Genomic DNA, 24,898 nt, shown 5'->3' with positions numbered 1-24,898 from the left:
TCCTTATGGACAAATGCATAGAAACTAAGACTGGGAACACCTGGGAGCGATGAGGCAACTGCCGAAGTGTCCTCATTTTCGACCGTCCCGAGGGCTGTTGGGTCAAGGGTGACAGCCGAAGGGGGGGCTCCTCCATAGGAGCGGCGGAAGGGATCACCCTGCGCCGGGGAGGGAGCCGCTGACCCCTAAACCCAGCCCATTAGAGAGCCTCCGAGGAAGGCACAGCACAACCGAAGGTCAGCGGCGCAATGCGAGACGGCGGACGGGCTCGCAACACTTCGAGCAGATGCCCACCCTCGCCCCACCTCAAGGCCGCCCCTGGCGGTCGGCAGGGGGAGTCGCCGGCGGCGCATGCGCGGAGGCTTCGGCGGCTCCTCCGGGCACGCGCTGGGGAGCTCAGGGTCAGCGGGTGCGGTGGTGGTAGCGTGGGGTTGGCGGCTTGGGCCATCTCCGTTGCACACTACGCTTTGTCCCGGCGGATCCTCGCCTCGGGCGGCAGCGGTGAGTGTGGGGCAGCACCGTGAGGGCTCCTGCCCCTTCGCGTGGGCTGGGCCGGACGGAGGGGCGCAGCGCGGTCGAGACGGGCAGGGGTGTCCCGGGAGAGAAGCGAGCAACCGCGCCGGGGGAAGGGTCCGGGCCGGCAGACCGTGTCCCCTCGCCTACCGGTGTACGGCCGGGAGCCGTGCGGTGTCTCGGGGAAGCGAAGGGGCCGCCTGGAACGGGGCCGTGTGTGAGGGACCCGGCGGGACCCTGCGGGTGAGCGGGGGCGGGGGTCCCGGCTGGGGAGACCTCCATGGGGAGAAGAGGGGAACATACTCGGTTGCCCTCCTTACCTTGGTGGTATCCGGCGGCGGCTGGCGCTGGCGGAGCCGCCCGGAAAACTTCCCTCAAGGGGTTTGTGCCGTTTCCAGTCAAGCCAGGGAGGAAAATATTTTTAACAAAGGGAAAAATGCTGCGGACTTTCTTTTCCGAAAGAGTTCAATGGCTGCCTCCAAAAGAGGCAGTTAATAAATTTTCCTCTTTTAAGTTTTAAACGGCACCACCACCAAAGCGAAACAACAAAATTAAACCACAACCATCTGAAGCTTTCACTTGCCTGTTAAAACTTTTTCCACTTTTGTAGGGGCCGCTCAAAGCCTCCACCTGTGTTAGACCTGCAGTAGCCAGGACAGGCAGTAAAGCTGAAGCCATAAGATGCTGAGGGTGGGTAGGTGTATGGAAGGAAGCTCTTAGCCTGATTCTCCAGAGGTCCAATGGACCTCTTCTAGGCCTGGCACTGGCAAGAGAACAGTTCATATCCGCAGAAAGCAAGAGGGGTGTAGAGAGACTTTATGTTATCACAGTTGAAACTGGGATTGAATGTTGTGTTGGTTGAGGGGTAGAAGAGCAAGCAGTGGCTGGGAACAAAACAAAGAGGAATGGAACCAGTGAGTAAAGGGAAGACTAAGCAAATGAAGACACTCAAAATAATCTCAAGTTTTCATAACCCTGTTGTCATAGATAAGTCTAGGGGGAGAAGGGGGACAGTTATGTAGATGTTGGTGTTCTAGGTTAAAATCAACACCTTAAATTTATTACTAATATAGGCTGGCACTGTCACTGGAAAACAATTCTAGTCATGTTTTTTTCTGCAGCCCTGGTGTTCTTTGCCACCTTCTGCACCATCTTCTCCCCATTCTCTCCTAGTTAATACAACTGGTTCTCTGCCCTGCCATAGAGATGCTTATGTTAGCTCAAGGAACGACATGTGATGAGTTGGGAAAGGGTTTATTATTTTTTGTATATGGACAAATAGGTATGTATGTAGAAGCGCTGGGGGGGTTACATACACTTGAACATCTATACACACAGGGACGCAAACACCTGTGTAAAGGGATTGTGCAACTGCAGCGTCACGCATTCTGGGCCTTGTGTTGAGCAGAGGGAGTGCCATTGATAAAGTGGTTGTGGGGGAGGTTTACAAGTGTGAGAGGTGATTTACATTGTAGTAAGGGTGAGTTTGCGAGACTACTTCTGGCTGGGCCAGGGGAGTTGAGATTAGAAGCCAGAGAGGAGGGCATAGGGAATTTCTGTGGGAGAAAACTGCATGGAAGGAAAGGAGTTAGACTTTTTACACATCTGTTCAGCCATCTTACTTCAGCCTCTTTTAGACAAGAAAAAATTATATTCCAGAACAGTTTAGGAAAGAACCTGGGATTCCTCAGTATCCCCATTTTCTTGGAATTAATCCCCAGGAATTAAACCACAAAATCCCCAGGCAAAACATGGATTATCCCATTCTCATGCAAATTCATCCATAATTTGTGTCCACCTAATGCAGCAAGATAACGTATCAGCTCAAATGGCAAAGCGTTGCATTTGTGTTACGTGTTATAACCAGTTAAGTGTCAAGCTTATGAGTTTTGCTTTGTTAGAAGTGGATAGTTACACACAGTTGGAGTAACTGTACTAATGTTGCCATTTCCAGAAGCACTAACAAATGAAGGAGAACTGAAGTTTTTAGTTAGCTTTATTTCAGCCTCTTCATACATCTAGATTGAATGAGTTTTCTGTTAAGTAATAAAATAGTTTGTTACATAAAAAATTCCTGTTAGACTCAAGTTATTAAAAAGAGTAAGTATTTTGGCCTTGTCCTCATTACTTAGGTCATGTGATGTCATGACTTTTTTCTAAACATGACTCAAACCTGTGTTCATATTCTGCTTTGGCTGTGGAATCACCTTAATATCTCAGTAATCAAAAAATCTGCCCCTTAATTGACAAAACTTTCCTAAGACAAAGAAATAATCATCCTCTCACTCCACGTGGAGAATGAAAGATAAAACTATGGAGACCAAATCTGATCCAGGGTAGGACCTGATTTTTTTATTTATTTTTTTTTAGGGTATTGAGTTTGGTGCCCTGGTTTATTTTAAGTGTGCAGGTGCAAATTAGTTGAATAACTGGCCTAAAGCTATTCTACTTTTGCAAATCAACCACTCAGATTTTAGGAGAGGCACCCCTAAAATAAAATGAATGTAGCTGAAGTGTCCATTGAAACAGGATTTTTAAGGAGTTTATCTAGAGGCATGAATGAATTCTGTGGCAAAAATAGGGATAAAATGTACTTTGTGACAGTGCAAACTTATTGTAAACCACAGCATTGTGAACATTTTTGTTTGTCATTTTAAACAGTTCCCTTTTCCTATGATCCTCTTTTGCGTCATTTTGTCCTGCGTACCTCTGTGGCCTCCCTCACTAGTGATAGCATAACCATTTCTATATCAATCTGGTGAGGTGGATCACACAATTAGGTTGAGAAAGAAAATGTGACTTAACTTTTGACTTATTACCTGGCTTTACAAACAGCTGGATGGGTGGAGGAACAAGGAATGTGGTTGGTACCACTTACCCCAATATGAGTGCTGGGAAAAGCCTAAGCCATTTTGCTTCTCAACTTCCCTGTCCCATTGATCTCATAAATCTTATATACTTTGTTCTTTTTATTTAGTCAACAAATTACAGCAGGTTCCTGTAGGCAAGAATTTTGTTGCACCATGCTGTTAAAAACTTTTGCTTTCAATTTCTCAGTTAAATTATGAACATCTTTGCAGCTCTGTATCTTCCTCTTTCATGGATTCCAATCAGCTCTGTTTTTCCTATGCTGTCATTTTCTGTCTTGTGTTTCTTTCATGTGGGTTTTTTTTTTTTGCTTTAGCCTCCAGAGACAATTTACTTTCTTCCCTCCATCCCTTGCTTCCTCTCCGACATTATAAACAAAAGCGCTTGCAATGTGCAGTTGAGAACAATACAGAACTGGCAAGGGAATGGATTAAATGACCTAATGTCTGATATCTGTTCTCCTGTAAGCTATTTTTGTTTGAGTTCACATGTCTGTAACTGACCTTTTTAAAAATCTAATCTGACAGTACCCAGCCCTTTCCTTATTTACTTTTGCTTTGTTTACTGATTCTTGTTAAGTAAAATTTGATAACGCTTTTGTGAGGTCTGAAGTATGCTTAGCCCATTCTCTTGTTGCCAACAGTTTTGATGGCAATTATCAAGTGATCTGTTTTAGTCAAGGTTTCTGAATGCCATCATTAAAATAACTATGTTGTAAAAGCAAGGCCTGTCCATACTGGAAGTTAAGGAAATTACATAATAACTACCTAAAAATCACACCATGTATTTTAGCCTGTTAAGGAAATATGCTTGTTGAAAGCTATTTTATGTATATTTCAGGCTATCACTTATTTTTGATGATACATAATCATCATGTAAAATATCTTTAACTTTGGATAAAAGTTACTTATCTGTTCCAAAAGACACTTGTAAAATTGGACAAGAAATATGTTTGCACAGCCCAACATATTGGAGGTAACATCCAAGGCTAAGAATCCTGGAAAATATAACAGTACAAGAAGCATTGCCTATTTTCAAACTAAGAAGGCTGCTTTGTGTAAAGTTTTTTGGAGGAAGCACCCTTACATGGGTGACAGTTCTGCAATTACATCTTGAAAGTTTGAGATCATTCGCGTTTTATACATTACATTGTGCTGTGTTACCTGCTCAGTGGAGTGTTTCTTTGAAGCATTTGACTCGACCTTCTCATGTGCTTCTGAAATGACTTTTGAATGTTGGTTTCTTGTGTTTTAAGATCACCCACTTTCAGTTTTCTAATGCAGTAGTTAGTCTGCACCTATATGATTACTCCAATGACGATCAGATTAAGTGATGCTAAAATCAAGACAGAAACCATGTGAAAAGTAGGATTGAATAGTTTATCGTAGATAAAACTTCTTAGTCCTGGTGAAGTACTCATTTTGTTGCCTGAAACTGCAGAACATCTGTGTTTGCCAGAACTCTAGGTTAGGTGAGACTTTTTTTTTTTTTTTCACACCAAGCCATTATACCTTATTAATGTGCTCTGTTTTCTTGTAGTGTAAGAGTGAATGCCATGGACCAGTTTCAAGATTCACTTTACAACAATTCCTCATTAAATGCCTACCACTAAATTAAATGTTTAATGTGTCTAAACTGTAATATTTATTATAATAATCTGTATTTCTAAATGTTTACTACTTGGCATTGAAGATTGATGTCTTTTTGGCTCAAAAAGTGTGTCTTAGCTCACTGGTGTGGGGCAGTTGATGGGAATGCTACCAGGAAATTCAGAAATAAGAGTCTTCATCAGATGTGAACTTTTGCACTTGCCTGTACCTCCAGGTTAATCAGTGTGCTGTTTGCTGACCTTGTGTGTATTCTTCAGCTTTTATTTGCAGAGTATTACTTTTCAAACTATTTGCTAGATAAAGCTGTGAGGAAAAACAACTTTCTGTTCATTTTTCTGTCCCTAGTCTTCATTCTCGTGGTCATAGGGAAGGGTTGAACAGGGTCTCAACAGCAGAATTCTTAGCTAATTCTCTTGCCTGTCTTCCCATAGATTTCCCCTGTGGCAGCTGAAATTAGCACAGTCTGTGACATTTTATTTCAGTACTGCTGAGCATTTCTGGGTATCAGAAATGAAATGGACTCACTGTGCTATTTTCTGTTTGCAACTGTTGCTTATCAGAGCTGTGGGCAGCAGCAAGATAAAGGCATAGCATATTGACTGTGTGGCTTTGTAAGCAGCTTAACTGATCTAAGCTTGTCCTGCTGCCTGAAAACAAGAGTTCTTGCATTCCCCCTCTATCCTTAGCTAAGTTTTGCATTTTTACTGCCTCTCTTGTGCTGGAAGTGCACCGGCACTTTTAATGCTGTGCAGTCAACTGAACTGAGGAGCTTTGTTTTAAAATTAAACCAGTCAAACTAAAATAATATGCACACAAAAAAGGCTTTCCACTGGGCTACCTCTGGCTGGCCTTGGGCACTACTAACTGGACCTCGAATCAACTCAAGTGAGGGAGTGGGACTGTATGGTTCTGTGTGGAGTCTGCCTACTCAACTTTATCTGGGATTAAGTCCTGACTCCTAAACTGTCAGTGAAGCAGTATTGTATCAGCATCTTTCTCTGCCAAAATGTTTGAAGAATTGCAACAAACTGCTCAAGGGGCAAGGTACCAGAAGTCCCTCGAGGGCCAAGAACCTGGTGAACAGATCTTGGGGTCAGACTCTGAAAATGAAAAGAAAGGTGAACAAAGTCATCTTTTATGCAAAGGCCACTTAGGAAGAACTAGAAAGAAGTGTTCAACTACAAGCTCATCAGATCTGTAATTGTCTATGAGAAACAGAAGTATCAAAGCATTTTCATGATGGCCGTTCTTTAGAAACTCTGGGCAAAGGTTTGATCAAAGTTTTCATCTTGGTATAAGATAGGAATTTTTTACAGTGAGAACAAGAATTAACTGGAACAGCGTCCCCAAGGACATGGTGAAGTCCCCATCACTGGAGGCTTTCAAGATGCAATTGGACAGGATGCTAGGTAACCTCTTCTGGGCTCCTTTTCTCAGGAAAGATTGGATGAGAAAATTTGTTGAGGCTCCTTCCAGCCTGGGATCCTCTATGGTTCTGTGAATTTTTTTGTGTGGTTGAAGTTACCTGCATCAGAAATACAAAAGGTAGAGATGCACTTGGTGGTATGTAGCATGTCTGCCCTCACTGAGGCCTCTGATCCCCAGTACAGCACTGGGTAGCAGTGTTAGGAAGGGAGGACAGATTCCTTGACTCTCCTTCAAGGTTGAAGCCAAAATGTTGTTTTTCATTATACTTCAAAGATGTAAATCAGCTGAAGTACTTTTGTGTGTATGTTTGTTCATATCCTACTTAGAAAAAAAAGTAATTGTAATCAGTACAAACCACAGTCATTTGTATATCTGAACATATTTGGAAATTCATGTAAAGCTGTAAAGCATGTAAAGGTGTGAGGGAAAATGGTCATGGGTGTTGTGAGAGAGGGAAATAGCAGCATTTTAAAAATTCTTCTGGTTTACTGTAGCTGTTCTGTGGATTCTGGTGGTCTGTGCCTTTCTGTGCCCTCTGTGATTTTTCAGTATGACAGAAAACTTCATAAAAAATACGTAGAGTAGTTGTGCCTCATTGTCTTTCCCTAGTTACCGTAGAATTCAATAAGATGAAATATGTAACTATGACTCTTCTGTCACTTCAGTGCAATTTGATTTTTTTTTTTTTTTTTTGGATGACTGGAAAATCCCATTAAAGCATGGTCTGAAATGCTGTCATGTGTGCCTTGCTTCAGGGGAAGACAGATGAGGTGGAAACTTGCATTGAAACATGCTGACAGTGCATAAATATTTGGAAGAGAAGGCTTTGTTTGCACATTCCTCTAGCTTAGTTTCGCACTTCACAAAGAAATTACATTTTATATTCCGGCTAATTTTTCTGAGTTAAATGAGGTATAAGACATTGGCCTACCAAGCAAATACTAAATGCCATTTCCCTACAGAGCAAAGTATTTGCCTTACCTTTGCGTCATACAGAAAGGCAAAATAAACTTTATGAAGTAGGTTAATGTAATTGAAAAATACAATTATGGTATGCAAAATGAAGATGACAGTGTGAAATTATCCAGGCTTCTTTTGGCTACAAAGGTCTAGAATCTTTCTGGGGGTTTTTAATAGCTCTTTGAAAAAATACTGGTAGTTTAGAACAAAACTGTTTTTTAAAAATTCAAGAAAAACTCCAATGACTTGAGGATAATCTTTTTCAAATGTATAGAGTTGTCATGTCTTTTTTTTTTTTTTTTTTGTGTGTGTGAAAAGAGGAGACTTTAATATCAGATCCAGACTGATAGAGGCTTAATTTTGTACAGCCAGTTTGTGGTACTGGAAAATCCGTAAAGGTATTACTTGTGAAATTTGGGCCATAGTTTTGCTTTTTAAGATGTATTGGGAAAAAAAGTATCTATAATGGTTTCAAAGTAGGAAAAATGCCATGCAATTACCCCTGATCTTGTAACATTTTCAGGTTGTGCAAACTGCAGTGAAATTATGTTCTTGTAAATGGACTGGGCCCAGGTACTGTTGCTTGGCCCTTACTCTCATGCCTGAAGATGTATAATCTGAAGGTAGTACTCTGTTGTTTTTGTTAGTCCCTTACTTGACCCATAATGCTTTAAAAGGCAAACAGCACTGTTATAATCTGTATTCTGAATATTTTGATGTGTTGACGTGGGAACAGATGGGAGACCTAGAGCCAAATGAAGAAGGAAGGTTGTAGATCATGAGTAGTATATATTAAAAGACCGCTTGCCATCTATCAATTTGATTTCTATTATATGCTTGTATTTGCTCCCTAATACATTTCGTAACTGGTCCTAATACAGTTTTAAACCACTTTATCCAGCTCCTCTTACTTGTTCCATACTGGGCACTGGACTGCTTCCCTTCTTTCATAGTTAGGTAGTTGTAAAGGTATATGCAGTGTCTTTTGTAATGTATGTAATAATGCATACTTTCTTTGGAATACTGTGTAATACTAAAATGTGAAGGTAAGCTGGCTCCTGAACTTTAGCAAGTGGTTGAAATGTTTGGGAAATTGTGTGGCTAGAAACTGTAGAAGATGCTAAATTAGACATTAATAACGTGAAGATTGTTGAAAGGTAAACAGCCATTTTAGCATACTGGGGAAAGTAAGGGAGAACGTAAGTAAGAGCTGCAATACTAGATCAGGCAAAAAAGTCAGTCTGTCATTGTGTGTTGTGCCAGCAGCTGACTGGAGATGCTATGGGAAGAGTCTCAATGAAGAGCATGAACAGAATAACCTTCCCTGGTAAAGTCCTGCTTACTGTTAGATTGGAAACTTCATGGGATAGAGGATACATCTGGACAATTGTGTTATAGTCATCAGCAAACTTCTCCTTAATTTATTGATTTTATTTCTGTTATTTAAACCTATGTCTGCTTTTGTTCTGAACAGCATTTTACAGCAGCAAGTTCTATAACTTAGGCACTATGTGAAAATCCAGGTGCTTTGATTTATTTACATCTTTCAGCCTAGGTCACTGTCCTTCCTGTCCCACGTGTTGTCAGAAATAATGGTTAGCTGTAATGTGTTTATATTCTCTGGGCGCGAGTATACAGCCGAGCTGAATATCTGCCTTCTTTGAAGAGAGTGATTTGTTATATAGTGATTATTTAAACATAGAAGGCTTTGGGCTTGTTTTGTTGGGTTTGGGTTTTTTGTTGTTTTGTTGGGTTTTTTTTTTTAATAGTAGCATGTAGGTTTTAATCCTTATACAATCCAGTTTTCAGCTGGAGTTCAGAGCTTCTGTTTTCAGTTCAAGCTTCTCAGTTTGTTGTCTGTAAAGCATAGGGAGATGTTTTGAGCTCCAAAGTGAAAGCTGTTTGTAATTTACAAAACAGATACAGACTTTATTTGTATGAAAATGGGACAAAATAGGAGAGAAAAATAAAAGTGAGTGCACATTCCAGTCTTCTAATTTAAGGAGGCTGTGAGTGAAAACATACTATAAAGAAAAATGCAGATGTTGTGATACAGTTTGTGTGTTTTCATTGAAAAGAGCTAGCAGGTCCATTGATTGCTTTATCTTACTGTAAACACACAAAAAACCTGAAACAAACAAGCAAAAAAGACAAAACACACAAAACCCCCAAGCAACATGGTAGCTATTGAATAAGCAGTTGTCACTTCACTAGTGTAACATGGGAATTTATCAATACATTATTTAAAACTTCAGCCACCTGTAAATGTGAGGTAGAAGGATCATAACATAGTTTCCCTGGCTTATTGTGTATTGACTGTGAGTTTACAAGCTGGTAACATGGGGAGGAAGTTAGTGCAAATATTAACAATAGTGATCATAAACTGAATGTTAATTTTCTAGTCTGTAATTGCAAGTTTCCACTCCTTGTGTGAGTGTGGGGAGAATGTGCTTTGTTTTTCGAGTTTTTGGGGAAGCTGAGGGGTTGCTATGTTTTCTCCTAGTTCCCAGATTAGCTGCATGGGGGGGGGAGGGGGTGAGTGTGGTGGTGTTTTGTTTTTTACAAGCAGACACTCTGGTATTTCATATTTTTAGCTCTCAGATTGGACCTTATAGTATCCTGTGTGTTAGCAGTATATCATTTCCATAGTAAGAACACATTTGACGATAAGAGACAAGCACATAGGCTGCTTCAGAAATTTCTTTCACTATGGTGAAGTTGCTTGGTTTCTAGGAGTTTTCTTTGGTTGTTTGGGTTTGGGTTGTTTTGTTTTTGTTTCTTTTTTCTTGAGGGAGAGCCTCATGTTACCTGTATTTTTGTCAGCTTGTTTGTCAAAATAATTCTGTAGCTCTGCAGAAGGTTTTGCCATTCACTGTCGCCATGTAACAACCTGTAATTCTTTGCTGAGGAATCATTTATCTGGAGCTTCCTTCCTCACACCTTCTTACTACTTTGAGTATAGTCACACAGGATGTATTGGGTGTATCTGCAGTAGCATTTTGGTTTAGACTAGGAGTATGCTTTGGAAGCAAAACTCCCAGTTGTCACCACTTTCCGTGCTTTGGTTTGTATTGCAGAGGCATTTCAAAGACTCAGACTTGATTACTTTAAACCAGAAGATATGCTCCAAGAGCATCCCTTTTGCAGTCCTACTGCCACATGGTGTTCAGCTCATGGAATGAAATCAGAGCTCTACCCCAAAGTAAAATTCTCAATGTATGTATTGTGTCAATTGGGTCCTCGGCAGCAACTGTTTTGTTCTTCAGATTCACTTCTATTGCTCTGCATTCCTGGCTGATGTGAGTTTAGTCATGGATAAACATAATGCACTTAAAGGCTATTATTCATGACCACTGTACTTGCTTCAGATAAGAGTCCAGCTATTCAAGCCTAAGTTAGAATAGATAATATCAAAGTGGTTGACAACTTGAGTTGGATTTGGAAACTGACACTTAAACAGTAATTACGTCTGTGAACACCATAGCTATAATGAATCTGTTTTTCTGTCTGTGTTGCCTTTTGCCCTTTCCTACTTTATCAGTCTGAATTCTCCTACATTCTCTAACATACTTATTCTTGTGACACTGTTGCTAATGCAGATCACCACCATATTCTGATACCTCTTCTGTGCTGGCTGAGCTCTTTCCCTGTTCTCATCTCTTCAATGTTATTTGACTTGCCAGTTTGCAGCCATCTGTAGAGGCTGTGGCTGGTCCTGAGCAAGGTGTATGCTTTCTGACTGCCTGCTTTCTGATGGTGAAAATGGGTAATGATTTACAACCACCATAGGCACCGTGCTTCCTGAGATACTGCCGCAATTGGTAAACCGTCTTTACTTCAGTGAGAGCATTCATGGCTTTTCTCTGTCCTTCTTGGTCATTGATCTTTGTGGAAAACTTATGGTAGCACAGAAGAAGAAATCTCCATGTCAGATTTAGTTAAAAGCTATTGGGGGAGGGGAGGGTGGAGAGAACAGAAAGTAACACAGATTCATTAGTTTTCTGTCCAAACAAAATCAGGATAAAAACATATCCTTCTGTGAAAGCTTTACTTAATTGTTCACCAGTCCCACTTGAAAAAGGAGAGAAATTGGTTATCGTTATGTCAACACTTTGATGGATTATCAAGATAAATACTCCAAATTTTAATTCCTAAAGCATAGTGGGATTGTCTAACGTAAAGCAGCAATGTCTTTTAACTGTAGCTTATAGAAGACTGAGATCTGAAATGCCACTATGTAAGCAGCTCAAAACGGCACAGTCTCTTGAGTATTTATGCAGTTCTGGTTTCAGTACAGATGCAGTTACGTAAGTGTTCAGTTATGCCTCATAAGAGCTGCCCTGGATGGTTCCCATGCACTTTAAAACAATGAAACCTGCCAATGAAAGTCTCCTGAAGGGAGAGTGTTGTTACTTCTCCCACATGTCCTACTGGCCAAGTGTGTGCATCAGAAGATTGACCTTGTCTGGTTTTGAAGGGGAGGAGAAGGAAGAGATATAGCAGCTGCCCATTTGAGCCAGAGGAACCTGGAAGTAACCAGAGAGTAACCAGCCAGAATACCACCACAGCTTTAAAACAACAAAAAACACCTAAATAGATGTGCCGGTTTGGGCTGTGAGAGAGTTTTTCTTCATGGTAGCTTGTATGGGCCTGTACTTTGGGATTTGTGCTGGAAACAGTGTTGATAACACAGGGATGCTTTCGTTATTGCTGGCCAGTGCTTACACAGAGCCAAGGCCTTTTCTGCTCCTCACAACACCCCACCAATGAGGAAACTGGGGTGCATGTGAAGTTGGGAGGGGACACAGCTGGGACAGCTGACCCCAACTGACCCAAGGGGTATCCCATACTGTATGGGGTGATGCTCAGCATATAAACTAGGGGAAGAAGAAGGAAGGGGAGGACATTTGGAGCGATGGCATTTGTCTTCCCAAGTGATCATTATGCGTGGTGGAGCTCTGCTTTTCTGGAGTTGGCTGAACACCTGTCTGCTGGTGAGAGGCAGTGAATGAATTCTTTGTTTTGCTTTGCTTGCATGTGGGGCTTTTTCTTTACCTGTTAAATTTTTTTACTTTCAGTCTTCCTCCCTCCTCATCCCAATGCGAAGTGAGTGGGTGAGTGCTTCTGTGAAGCTTAGTTGCCAGGTGGGATTGAATTGTGACAGTCCTTTTTGGCACCCAACATGGGACCTTTTCAGCACATGTCACAGTTACTTTGGAAGAAGGGGTAATGAGACTTCACTCTTAGCCATCCGAAGTCCTGTCCGGCTGCCATCAGGATGAGCCACCTTCTCTGTGCTAACAGGGTGGTGTTGGAGAGTTGTACTCGGCATGCTTGTTCTAAGAGTAGTAATGATACATTTTATTGGTTTTAAGCTAGAATGGCAGTCCACTGAATACAGGTTTCTCTTAGCAGTCCGGTTTGTGGGCTTGAGTCCATGTGTAATCAAAATTAATGATAATGTTTTATAATGCTGTGATTGGGTATTATCTATAAGGCAGAGGTTTTTTCAGTTCTCTCATTCACTCTTATCCTTGTACCGGAATAAGTCTCAGGTGGGAGAAATCTTTTCTGTCCTTGTCTGATTAAGTAGCTTCAAAAATGTTTCATCCCTCTTTATTCCCATCCAAATTCTCTGGAAAAATCTTGCTGTTGCAAGCAGACCAAACTTAATAAATGCAGGCTTCTCACATATCCTTATCTACAGACTTCCTATTCAAAGAAAAATCAATGGATTTGTCCAACATTTGAATGTATTTAAGTTCTTTGTGTGCTTTTACTGGGGAAAAAGTTACTTGAAACAAGTCATCATAAGAGAAAATTGTAGTCTTCTGCAGCGTTTTTTCCAAGGATGTAAAAGACACGCATGGTGGGACTGGGCTTTTTAGGTAGGCACATAAAGTATTTTGAATAAAGGCAGTCAGGCAACTATCATCTGTTTTCCTGTGTAATTATTTAATGTTGTCATTTTTCTTCTAAACAAACCTCCCACAGGAGTGTTTCAGTTGTTACGTTGCACTTTTTTTGAGGATATGGATTAGAATAGGTGTGTTCATTTTTAGACTGAACATCTACTTATGTTCAAGTCAGTGTCCCTTGAATGTACCTGCTTTCATGAAAAGCTCTAGAAGAACCTACATATTTATAACTTTAAGAAGTTGTATAGCTCTATGTAGCATCTGGTTGTAATTGCATCCCAGTGGCCTATTAATTGTACAGTTTACAAAACTAATACTAACAGCTGTATTCCTTGTTAGAATTGTACTGTAGAATGAAAAAAGTCACTTCCCTCTTCCTACCTGGGTACTGTAATGTGTATTCCCTCCCCATTTTTGAGAGGAGCATGATGGCCTGGCAGTGCTTTATATCACTGTTAACGAAGCCTGTGAGAAACTGTGTGAAAATGCTGTTGCTGCTTTTTGTTACGCTTATTTTCTCTTCTCTTTGTAATTTCTTCCCTTAAGGACTTGCTTTGTTCTTTATATTCTGTCTCCCTAGAATATATGACAAGTCAGTGAGTGAGAATAGTGAAGGCAGTCTGGACTTGTGTGCCCTCCGTCACATCTTCTGTCCTTAAACAATACATGCTGCACCCAAGTTTCCATTGAACTTGTAGTCGGGGAGTGTTCCCAGAAGAAGTATACCTGCCAACCGAATATGGTTATCTTGACAAATGCAACAAAACCTTGCAGAAATGCTGTCATGAGCCAACAACTTTCAGTGCTGAAATTAATTGACTTCCCAAATTAAGGGATACATTGCACTACTAGAGTATGATTACCAGCTTTGAAAATGTGCATAAAAACATTCTATGCTTTGTGCTTATACGTAGTGTATACAAGGTTTGGGAACTTTCAGGATTAAAACAAAATATTAGATGTGGAAAGAAGTGTAAAGCTCAGTTTGTTACTTCAATATTCTTTAAAATTTCATGCAAAATGTTTTTCCTTAGTGAGACTGTAGCCCTTTGGTGGTGAGCACAGCTGCTGGTAAATAGCAACGGCTTTGTTGGTATGCCTCCTTTGCTGTCTCACGTGCTTTAGAACTCACTGAATTTCCATTAGGTCATTATACTTTCCACTAGAAGTGGAAGGTTGATTGTTTTAGTTTAGTTTAGTTTCTTACCATTATCCTGTCAGCCAAGTAGGCAGGCAGAAAAGGTCACTTGTTGGTCAGGTATGTCAGCTTGCCATTGAACTCAGAATTTAACACTTGGCTATAGAGCTATCCATGCTGCCCACCGTGTTGTCACTTTTTCCACAAGCAAATCTAAGGTGATGTATAACCTCTTGAGGAGTGTGGAGGGGATAATATATAGAAGATAGTTGGAAGAGGGATTCCTGATGCAGTAGATATTGGTGTTACTAGTGAGATACTCTCTGTAGAGGATTTTATGTTCTTGCATTGGCATGTATATATGAAAAACATTGCTTTTGACACCATAGGAACATCCTAACCTTCAGTAAGGTTCATGAAGACTTAAAAGCAGAAACTAAATAGAGTTGGGTAGAAAAATAAATGAGTCGGTAGTGAGTCAAGATACTGTAGTATTGCCAGCCCTCTTCAGCTTTATTGTGTACTTGTTTGTTTGATCCCTTCTTCCAAACAACCTTTGAACTATTTAGTTTGAACCAAGACTGTCAGGGAGTAGAGGACTGAAAAATAATTAAGCTTTTTCTTTTATGTGAAGGGGCAGTTGAGGGCAAAGACCCAAGTGGTTCCTCTGCAGTGGGAGAGTCTGTTTTTTGGTGGGGTTTTTTTGTTGTTGTTGTTTGGTTTGGTTTGGTTTTTTTGTGTGTGTATTTTTTGGGGGTTTTTTTGTGGGTTTTGTTTTTTTTCAAATGTTGAAATCCACACACATTACTTGTTAAAGGGTGAAATATCAAAGACTACATGATTTTTTTTTTTTTTTTAATTTTTATTCTAACTTTAATGCAGAGAAGAGTGCCCATTAGAGAGGGTAGGCTTGGTGAGGTACCTTTCATACACTGTTGTACTGCTACTTCACGAGAGCAAGGGAGGACTCGTGGGTCTTGCTTATCTATTACTGGGATCTTGAGCTGCTATTGCAAAAGCAGCCACCTGAAACTGGCAGGTAATAAATGGCAGAAGAAATTCATAATGTAACAGATGAAGAGAATAGTTATAGCAGTAGCCAATTTTTTTGACCTGCTTGTTAGTAAAAGCTTGGCCGTTTCTTCAGCATAGGTATTTGGGTTGTAACAATGTGACTACCCAGAAAATGACACTGATTTTGGCTTTGTTCAAGAAGCAAGGGGCAAAGGTGGTTTTGTCTTTGCATAGAGAAGTCTGCTAAGAAAAATGACTCCAAGAAACTGAAAACAGCCCCTCAGACTACTCTTTCTGCTTTCAGATGTAGTTCTTGGTGTTTTGCCTGGTGAGTGCAATGAGTTTTGGCACTCTTGTGACTGAGAGCATCTTTTGTCTGGTCTCTTTCCAAGATGTGGTATAAAGTACATGTAGGTTCTTGTAGGACAGGTTGGGATCCTCTCATGTATTTCTGTTTCCTTTGCCAAATCACGGATCTTGTTCCGCCACTGAACTTTATGCAGGAATTCTGTTTTAATTAGTAGCATATTGTGAATGAATTTGCATGTGTTCATTCTGATCTTAGAAAGCGTGATCCATAGAATAAAGATAATGAGTTGACTTGGTGATCTCTGCAGAGTGAATTTAAGTTTTGGATACGGATTAATTACAGTGGAGACTGTAATACCTTTCAAGTTGGATTAGGGAAAACGGTGGTTGCAGGTTTTTATATACACCTTCTGTTTCATATCAGCATTTTTTGCATATTCTAAATATGGAAAGCTTTGAAAAAGGTTAAAGCATTCACCATTTCACAACAGTTACCTTTTTTTTGGATAGTATTCCTATATTACTGAATTTAGTCTACATGCAGTATTGGTACAGTTCAGAAAAGGGGTTAATTTTGACCATGGGGTTTCCAACACTCATACATTTGTAGCAACATGTGGAAGTCAAGAGAAACTTTTGCAAGTTCATCAGAATTCACAAACTAAACAGGATGTTTCCTTTTTTGTTACAGACTTGATATTTGCAAGTTCCTTGCCTTGACAGTAATCGTCATGGATCGCGGTAAGTTTGTTAACTTAGTGATGAGTGTGCATTCTTTATTACTTCCTGTGAAGTGGGCATTAACACACCCCAAAACTATCCTTTGCTCAAAATCTCAGTCAGTTTGCGTAAACAATGTCCTCTGCTATTGAACTAGATCTGGTGTTATATAGGATGCAGATCTTTTCCCACACTGAAACTGAACTGGAATCATACTGCTGTTCTAAAAGAGATACTATATGCAGACCATAGTAATCATCCCATACTCATTTGTGGACTTTCGAAAGCTGGCTGCAGAATGAAGACCACAGAGATGAATTTCCAGCCTGGAGTACTTTAGGTTTAACTGTTCTTAAGCTTGTCCTAGTACCTCAGCATTCTCGGAGCAGAAGTTACTTTTAAAGCTTTTTAAGTAAATGCTCAAATAATCTTTCTCCCTTCTGCTCTGTGCAAACCAAATAATTTTTTTAAGATCACCTACAGAAAGTTTCAGAACTATCAGTAGCTGCACCTTCATACTTTAAATGTTTGTATCTAGTATTTAATGGTGGTTTTAATCTGCTTAGGTGTTGGTAAGAAGTCAGAAAAAGGAAGATTCGATAGTAGTCTCAATAGAGCTGGTTTTGGTGTCCAGAATGCCGTGGGCTTTGCTTCAGCAACGCTTCTGTGCCTCAGAATACTTTTACCATGCTGCTGCTCCCTGTTCCTTCTGTCACTAAAGACCTGAAACCTGTTTTCTTTGCCTGTGACAGCTTCAGCTGGTAGGCTGACACATACTTACCCTCTCGTTTCCTTACCTGTCTCTTTCTGATTCTAATTGAATTTCACCTTGCTAGAGTATCTGTTTGCTATTGTGATAAGCACACAGGTTTTCTGGGGAATGCATTTCTGGCTGTATTACTCTCCTCAATAATTGTAAGCGAAACTGAGACTTTGGAATGATTTTCTTTGTAACTGTCTGGTGCATAAAAACTTGCTAAAAGCAAAGTGTTACAGTAACACACTGAGCACTAGCGTGTCTGAAGAAATAAAAATGGATTCAGATGCATTTAATTTGGTAGCTGTGTATCTTTATCTGTATTCTACAGAAGTTCAAGGAGAGGAAGACTAGATTATTTGTTTCTGTGCCTATCTTATGTAATGCCAAAATAATTTTGATTTTTTTCCTTTTAGTCCCTTTTGATTTTCCCTTTATTTGCTAGTTAGTTTCCTTAACAAAGTGAAAAAGTTTTATCTTACTCTGTAATTTTATTCTTGTCACATGCAGTTCTTCTCTGATTAACTCCATAGTAACAGCTATGGTGAATTCAGCCACACCGTAGCTTGCCTAGGTGCACATCCAGCTCAAAGCAGGTTTTTTAGTCCCTCCTGTGCAACTATAACAGAATGTCTGCATGGTGGTACTGGAATACTAAGTAATATGGTTCCATTATCTCACTTTATGGGATTCATCAGGCAATGACTGATTCTCATTAAATATTTCAGTTGGTATCTCTATCAAGATTGCTTTGATCAGTGTATGTTTTTGTTTTCTTGCTGCATTTGTGTTGACTTCTTGATTGGATTTAAAGTCAATAAGAGTGTGGAGAGCTTCAAAAATGTCAAATAAACCCAGACTAATTAATATACTTAATTTTTCCAGCTTTGCAGGGTCAAAAGCCATTCCTAGTCTGGACTAATCATGGTTTATTATTTATCAGACACGTTTAGAATTAATCATTGTATGCTTTATTTTCCTCAGTGGGCTTTTTTGTCTCTATGATGTACGCATTTGCTCTACTATATTGTGAGAGAAGAGACTTTCTGAATATGAATCGCTAAATAAAAAAGTTTGGTCTTTTTATATAGTCATATATTGGTCGTTCTTGAATATTGGATTACTTTAATGTTTTGCTGTTCTTTGTCAATCCATTTTGAAGCAGGAATGTATGCTGAGCTCTTTTTGGAAAACTAAACTATTTCCTAGAAACTCATCCCAATGAGTGTATCAAATGCAGTATTTTGTAACATGCCAGCTTCTAAACCTTTGTTTTCAGTTTCCTGCTTTGAGAAATTGAAAAGTGCTTGCAGGAACAGAGATTTGTATATTGTTTCTGAGAGCTGGAGGCTTTGAATTGGGGTATTTTCAGCTTTCTGCACTTTCATTTTTCTTTTCCCTCTGCATTCAGTACAAAGCTGTCACAGTTTCTCTCATTTCTCTTTTCAGAAACAGATTCCAGTTGTGAAATGAAATTCCCTAGGTTTTATCTGCTGAAGGGAAACTTGATTTGTAGTGTATTATCTGCTCCTCACTGATTCCACGTATGGGCAACGTGGAATCTCTTAAGAGATTCTGGGCTGTACCTCGTTCTGCTTCAGGAATGCCCAGAGGACGAGTTGTTGAGAAGTACAGAGGACTGGCAGTCCATCCCCCTGCATGGCTGCATGCTGGCTTCCTGATGCAGACATGTCCTTCAGCTCATCATGTTTAGGTGATCACCGAGATGTGTTGAAAGAAACCAAACTCTTTAGGCCTAGAGGGAAGTCAGAGAAGTGCTGTGGGAAATGTAAAGAAGCCATCCTTTATTCCTTTCCCTTTTGAAGAGATCCTTGCATATTAATTTGTATGTTCAGCCAGCGAACTTATGCAATAGCAGATGCTCATGTGCTTGCCTGAGGTGCTGTAGAAAACCAAAATTTTAATGGGTGCAGTTGTAGAGTTCTATGCCCTGAACCTCTGGCAGCATCATGAATAGTGTAATTGTGTGGTGCATTTGCGGACCACATATATTCAACTGAAAGTATGGGAGTGACTGGGTGTTTTGGAGTTTAATCTTCAAATCTTCATTTAATCCTTTGCAAAAGGAAAATGACTGTCTAACAATTTATAACAAAGAATAACACAAAGACTAAACAAAATTAAAGTAGATCACGCTAATTATGGTAATAACCTCATTGCTGAAAAATCACACATCAATCTAAAGCAAAAGCATTGTGGTCATCTTTGTAGACTTGATGCCATCCATTTTTGAAACTCAAAATCAGATTAGCAGGGAAAAGAAAACACAGCTGATTTGTATAATATTATAGATAAATCATTTCTTAAACCAGTCAGTCACTGTCTTTAGCAGATAGTGAGTTTGTCTTCCTAGTATATCAGGTGTCTTGAACTAGCTGTAAATGAACCAATTCAGAAATGATTGCACAAGTAGGGAAAGTGATATGAGTGTATCAGCATGGCAGTGTATTGAATAATTAGCCCCACTTGCTGGCAGCGAGAGCACAAGAACAGTGTTGCGCTTACATGATGTTCTTGCTTTCTGACCTGAAATACATGGAGAATTTCTGCATTGTTCACTGCAGATGTACCTCGTGGGTAATTCAGTCTGATGGATTTTGGAGTGTGCCAGTTGCTGTGTATTACTGTAAAAATCACTGGGTCAAGGTGTTTGAGGAAAAACTGAAACATCAGAAGAGCTTCCAGCTCTTTTCTTGAACCGAAACCTAAGAAAAGCAAATAAGGAATACTGTGTCAGAACATTTGTTGTCTTTTGAGGTTGTTTTATTTAATTCATTGAATAGGGTGAGGTTTTGTGTATGATTCAAGAAAACAGAAGTAGGCTACTTTCCCTATGGAAAATGACCCCCAAAAGGGTCGTTATTTCATGGTTGATATTTCTGGAGTGAAGAAAGGAAGTCTGCTTCAAAGTTGCTTAAGAAAACTTACAGACTTAACACCAGAACAGCGGCATTTATCAAAATTTATGTGACCGGGTAATATTCTTAAATATTTACATCAAAAACTTCAGAGCATTCTCGTTGTGATGCCTTCAGGCAGTTGAAAATATCCTTTTGGATGTTCACAAGCACTATTTGTTTGTTCTGTGTCATCTTAGTTTTAGAAGTTGCTTGAGCTGAGCATGTGCCTGTCTCTTCTGAGCACTCTTCTTAGGCACAGTCTTCAATGTTGTTTAAGCAGACATGACTGTGATACTGAACTGAGGTCCATCACATTTGATGCATACGACAATAACTACTCCAAATACTTACAATAGTGAACTGAAAGGCCTTTTATCATATTAAATAAAGGGGAAGACTTTGAAAAAGCTCTTTTAATTCTCAGAATCACTTTTTGTTTCAGCAGTTCTAGCATGAGGTTTTGGATGTCTATTTCAGAAGTGATCTTTGTTGTCTTTCCTATTATTCAGTGTTCTTAACAGAAGACAAAGCCAATTCTGTGTTAAAAAGATACCCGAGAGCCAACACATTCCTGGAAGAAATAAAGCAAGGTGACATAGAACGTGAATGCAGAGAAGAAATCTGTAGCTATGAAGAAGCAAGAGAAGCATTTGAAAATGAGGAAAAGACGGTAAGTTTTGGTGTGTATGTAAAGATGGCTGAGGTGTATTGGCACTAAATTTTTGGGTGTGCTGAATGCTTGTGTGTTTTCCAACATTAGATTTGGTTTTTGCCCATTTCTTTAAACAAATAAGGTGTATGGTGGAAATGGATAGTCTGTGCAACAGTAACTTTTGAATCCTTTGTCTCAAACTGAATTTGAAGGGGGTAGAAGTTTCAAAGATAATTATGCTCATAAGTGTTGTGCAGTAGACAGTTGGGAAGAAAAGGAATATGAATTAATACCCCCACTTGAGAAGAGTTAGGCAAATCTGTCATTGTTTGGCAGCACTATTTACCCAACTAACCTATGTACTGGTTATATTACTATCACACACTTAAGTTTGACTTGGATATCATAAATGCAGTTGTTTGTCTTGGAAAAAAGGGGACAAGGGGTAACGGGTTAAAACTTAAACAGGGGTAGTTTAGATTGGATATAAGGAAGAAGTTCTTTACTGTGAGGGTGGTGAGGCACTAGAATGGGTTGCCCAAGGAAGCTGTGAATGCTCCATCCCTGGCATCATTCATGGCCAGGTTGAATAAAGCCTTGGATGACATGGTTTAGTGTGAGGTGTCCCTGCCCATGGCAGGGGGGTTGGAACTAGATGATCTTAAGGTCCTTTCCAACCCTAACTGTTCTATGAAATCACAGGATTCAGGTTGTTATGGGGCATATATAGTAGCAGAGGGTATAAGTCTTCGTTTATCTCACTCCTGGAATAACTTGCTTATTAACTATGTCCACAGGAAATGAGTGAGCAGTTCAAAAAGCTTTCTGTTTAAAATATGCCTTCAAATCCCAGATACTGGTGTAGCTGGCCAAAGGGTTTAATGCCCAGACTGTTAATAGTCTAAAATAAAGAAAGTCTAGTGGTCTTTTTAAAACTAAAATCTGCAAACCCCATAGGGTATTGTTACACAGCAGTGATCTAAAATATGGAAAGAACAATAATGTATGTTATGCAAGGGCAGTGATGCATTGACTTGATGGGAATGAAGCAGATACTGCCCTCACAAAATTGTTGCATAAGTCTGATGGCTTCTTTACTTAATAGAAGCTTGTGGGCTAATGGCTCTGCAGGCAGTAGCTGCACATCATACCCAGCATATCTTTTATTACTTCCCAACATATAAAAACAGGTCACAGGGTTTTGACAGTGGCATCTGACCTATTTAATGCAATACAGTCGAGAATTTTTATTATTGTTATTCAAGACAGACATGGATGAAATTAGGCTGAATTTGACAATAAATGTGAACTGAAATTTTCTAGGTGCTAGAAAATGTGACTCAGAACAACAAACAACTACCTTCGGCAAACATTTTTATCCCTTGTGTGTTTTTGCACAGGGAAATTATACTTGCAAGGCCAGTGGGTTAATGGGCAAAGTGGCACAGGGAGCATTGCAGATTTCTTCCAGAATTTACACAGGTGATGCATTCCACTCTTTAGTGACTTGGCTCTACATCAGGTAATAGTAATGTGTAAAGGCATACTGAATGCATGGAAAGGCTGAAATGAGAGCTTCCTAATTTGTTAAAGTTAAGTAGTAGGACCTGAAGTGTCTCTTCAGAGCTGCTTCTTTCTGAAACTTTAAAGTGCATGCACACACACGTATTTTACCTCCCAAACTTGGCTTGGTGTGGCCATTCCTAATGATAGCTCATTATGTAATTAAGAATAATGTGTACAATGACACAACTTGTGTAAAACTCTTAACACAACATCACTTCTGGTGAAGTAGCACAAGAAGTTCAAGTCCCCAGAGGAAAGCATAGCCCAAACATACTGCTTCTCACTTCAGCTTCTTTTCTGCCATTTAGGAACATTTTGTGTTTTGGTAGTTAACATTTCCCTTTCAGAGGTATTTGGGAAATAGTAAAATAGAAACGGTTACATTTCCATCCTTGCTGCAACCTTTGTGTCACAGTGGAGAAAGGGCTTCCAATGAGGTCCTGAACTTTTATCCATTTCTACTACTGTATCCTTTTTTGCCTAGCTGCTTTATTCTGTTGTTGGTAGTTTGCTAATGGGCCAGGCTCTGCTAATGTGCAGTTGTGGCTGACCAGCCTCATTTACTCAGAGCTGTATTTAGTCCATTGTTCTCCAGCTGTATCCATCCTTACAGCCACTTAGGTAAAACTTAACTTCTGTGTCCCAGAGGAAGGAAATGGATGCAGTAGACTAGCATTGTGATACAGTACGTTCAGAGTGACAGATGCAGCGATTTCATAGTATAGGTAGACTGGAATTCAAATAGGGTCTGTAGCTTTTTTAGCTCATGGTAACTGTTTTGTGACATCTCTCTCTTTGTATTTTTTATCTTGTCCACTTGGTTCTTGGCTTTTCTGCAGTCTTCTGGGGAAATGTGCAACATACAGATGCATAATATTGAAATAATACCAAGCAGTTCCCTCAAGTTATTTTTTTTGCATGAGTTTTTCTTGGAAGTTAGCACAATGTATGTTAAGTGTGCATGCATAGCTGTAATGGAAATATTGAATGCCTTTAACACTATGTAGGCTTGGGGATTTTGATAGGTTCAGAATTATAATTTAAAATGACAAAGGGATTATAAAGATAATACAATTATGTTAGTAAGACTAGAGCCAACAGGGAAGAATTTGCATGGCTTTGTGGATAAAACAGAGTATGAAAATCAGTGCTGACAAATGTAGTGCATGTGCGGGAAAGAGGAACATTCATTGTATATATGAATTGCTCTGAACTTGGGGACAGGATCTGAATTTGAATCTATGAAGACTTGTATTTAATGCTTAGCAGTCAGACAAAACCAAAACAAAATAAAAGCTTGAGTACTAGGAATATGAAGAAAGGAAAAGTGATGAAAATGGAGAACATGTTTATGTCATTGCACGACTGCATCTTGAATGTGCTAAATACAGCTCTGACCTCCCTATCTCCTAGAAATCAAATTAATAGCTGAGGAAGGAGCAGAGGGACAAGTGTGACAGTTGACCAAAGATATGAAAAGACTTCTGTAACAATAATAGATATTGAAAGAGTTAAATGAGGGAATATGTGAAGATGTCTGTGACGAGCATGAAGATCAAACTGAGGTCAGTCGCTGACAGGAGAGCTAAGAGAGCCTTAAAGGAAACTGGAAGGTGCAGGTTCAAAGCGAATTGAAGTGTCTCTTCTCACCACAGATAATTGAGCTGTGGACTGCCTTGCCACAGGATGTCTTGGATGCTGCAAGCTTGTATAGGTTCAGAGAACAATGATATAAATGAATGGAAAGTAAATCAATCTGGAGCCATTGAATAAGAGTGGTCAGCTTTGGCTAATGGAAGTTCTGCAAGTACAAATATTTGAAGCTGGGAGAGTTATTGCTGTCTGCTTTTATTTGAACTCTTCTTCCAGGAGTTTCTAATGATTGTTGTTAGAGAGAAGGTAACAGATTAGGTGAACCCTGGGTCTGATCGAGTAAAGCTGTTTATTTGTAGTACCTGTAGCCTGCAGGCAGGACTGTATGTGATCACTGGTCAGTTAGAGGTTGCTGGGAGACTCAAAGATTTATTCAAAGGTTTCTCTGCAAAGTATCTGAGTATGATTGAAGCACTGATACTAATTTTGTTTACATTAACTGATTTTTTTAAGTTGCACTGCGTGAAGACTTGAGAAGTTAGAAATCACAGATCTTCATTTGTGTTTAAAATTTCCCACAAATTTTAAGTATTAGAGAAAATTGCAAGGTTATAGCTCTATTCTAGCAAAACAAGACACAAAAGCTTAGGAAGCAACTCAAAACTTGTCAGCACCAGATCTGTGATCGAGTAAGACTGCTAACATAAGTCTGTGTGTAGTTATGGGTGCTGGAAAAATACCCAGAAGAGAAGAGCTGAATCTTTTGCTGCTACCTGGAACTGAGGGCAGACCAGAAGAAAACAGTGTAGCAGGTACCCTTGCTTCCCATTATTGCCTTGTTCACATCCTCTGCCTAATGAATACCAAGCAGTCTCCTGTTTGGCATGTTATTAGTCTACCTTGAAAACAAATCAGACAATTGACCAAGAAT

General features: G+C 39.8%; 1 protein-coding gene across 1 annotated transcript in view; it reads left to right on the top strand.

The window, feature by feature from the left end:
• The first annotated feature begins 452 nt into the window (after window positions 1–452).
• PRRG1 (proline rich and Gla domain 1) overlaps window positions 453–24,898 on the top strand; it is a 30,153-nt gene continuing 5,707 nt past the window's right edge. Inside the window, exons 1-3 of the mRNA XM_057411849.1 lie at window positions 453–501; window positions 16,450–16,499; window positions 20,666–20,826. Coding sequence (XP_057267832.1) covers window positions 16,490–16,499; window positions 20,666–20,826 — 171 coding nt within the window. The 5' untranslated portion in view covers window positions 453–501; window positions 16,450–16,489. The remainder of the gene's footprint in view (window positions 502–16,449; window positions 16,500–20,665; window positions 20,827–24,898) is intronic.

Source organism: Pezoporus wallicus, unplaced genomic scaffold, assembly GCF_028554395.1.
Source record: "Pezoporus wallicus isolate ANWC-B61680 ecotype Strahan unplaced genomic scaffold, APGP_CSIRO_Pwel_v1 contig_1438, whole genome shotgun sequence".
Taxonomy (NCBI): domain Eukaryota; kingdom Metazoa; phylum Chordata; class Aves; order Psittaciformes; family Psittacidae; genus Pezoporus; species Pezoporus wallicus.
This window is presented reverse-complemented; position numbering and strand designations above follow the sequence as displayed.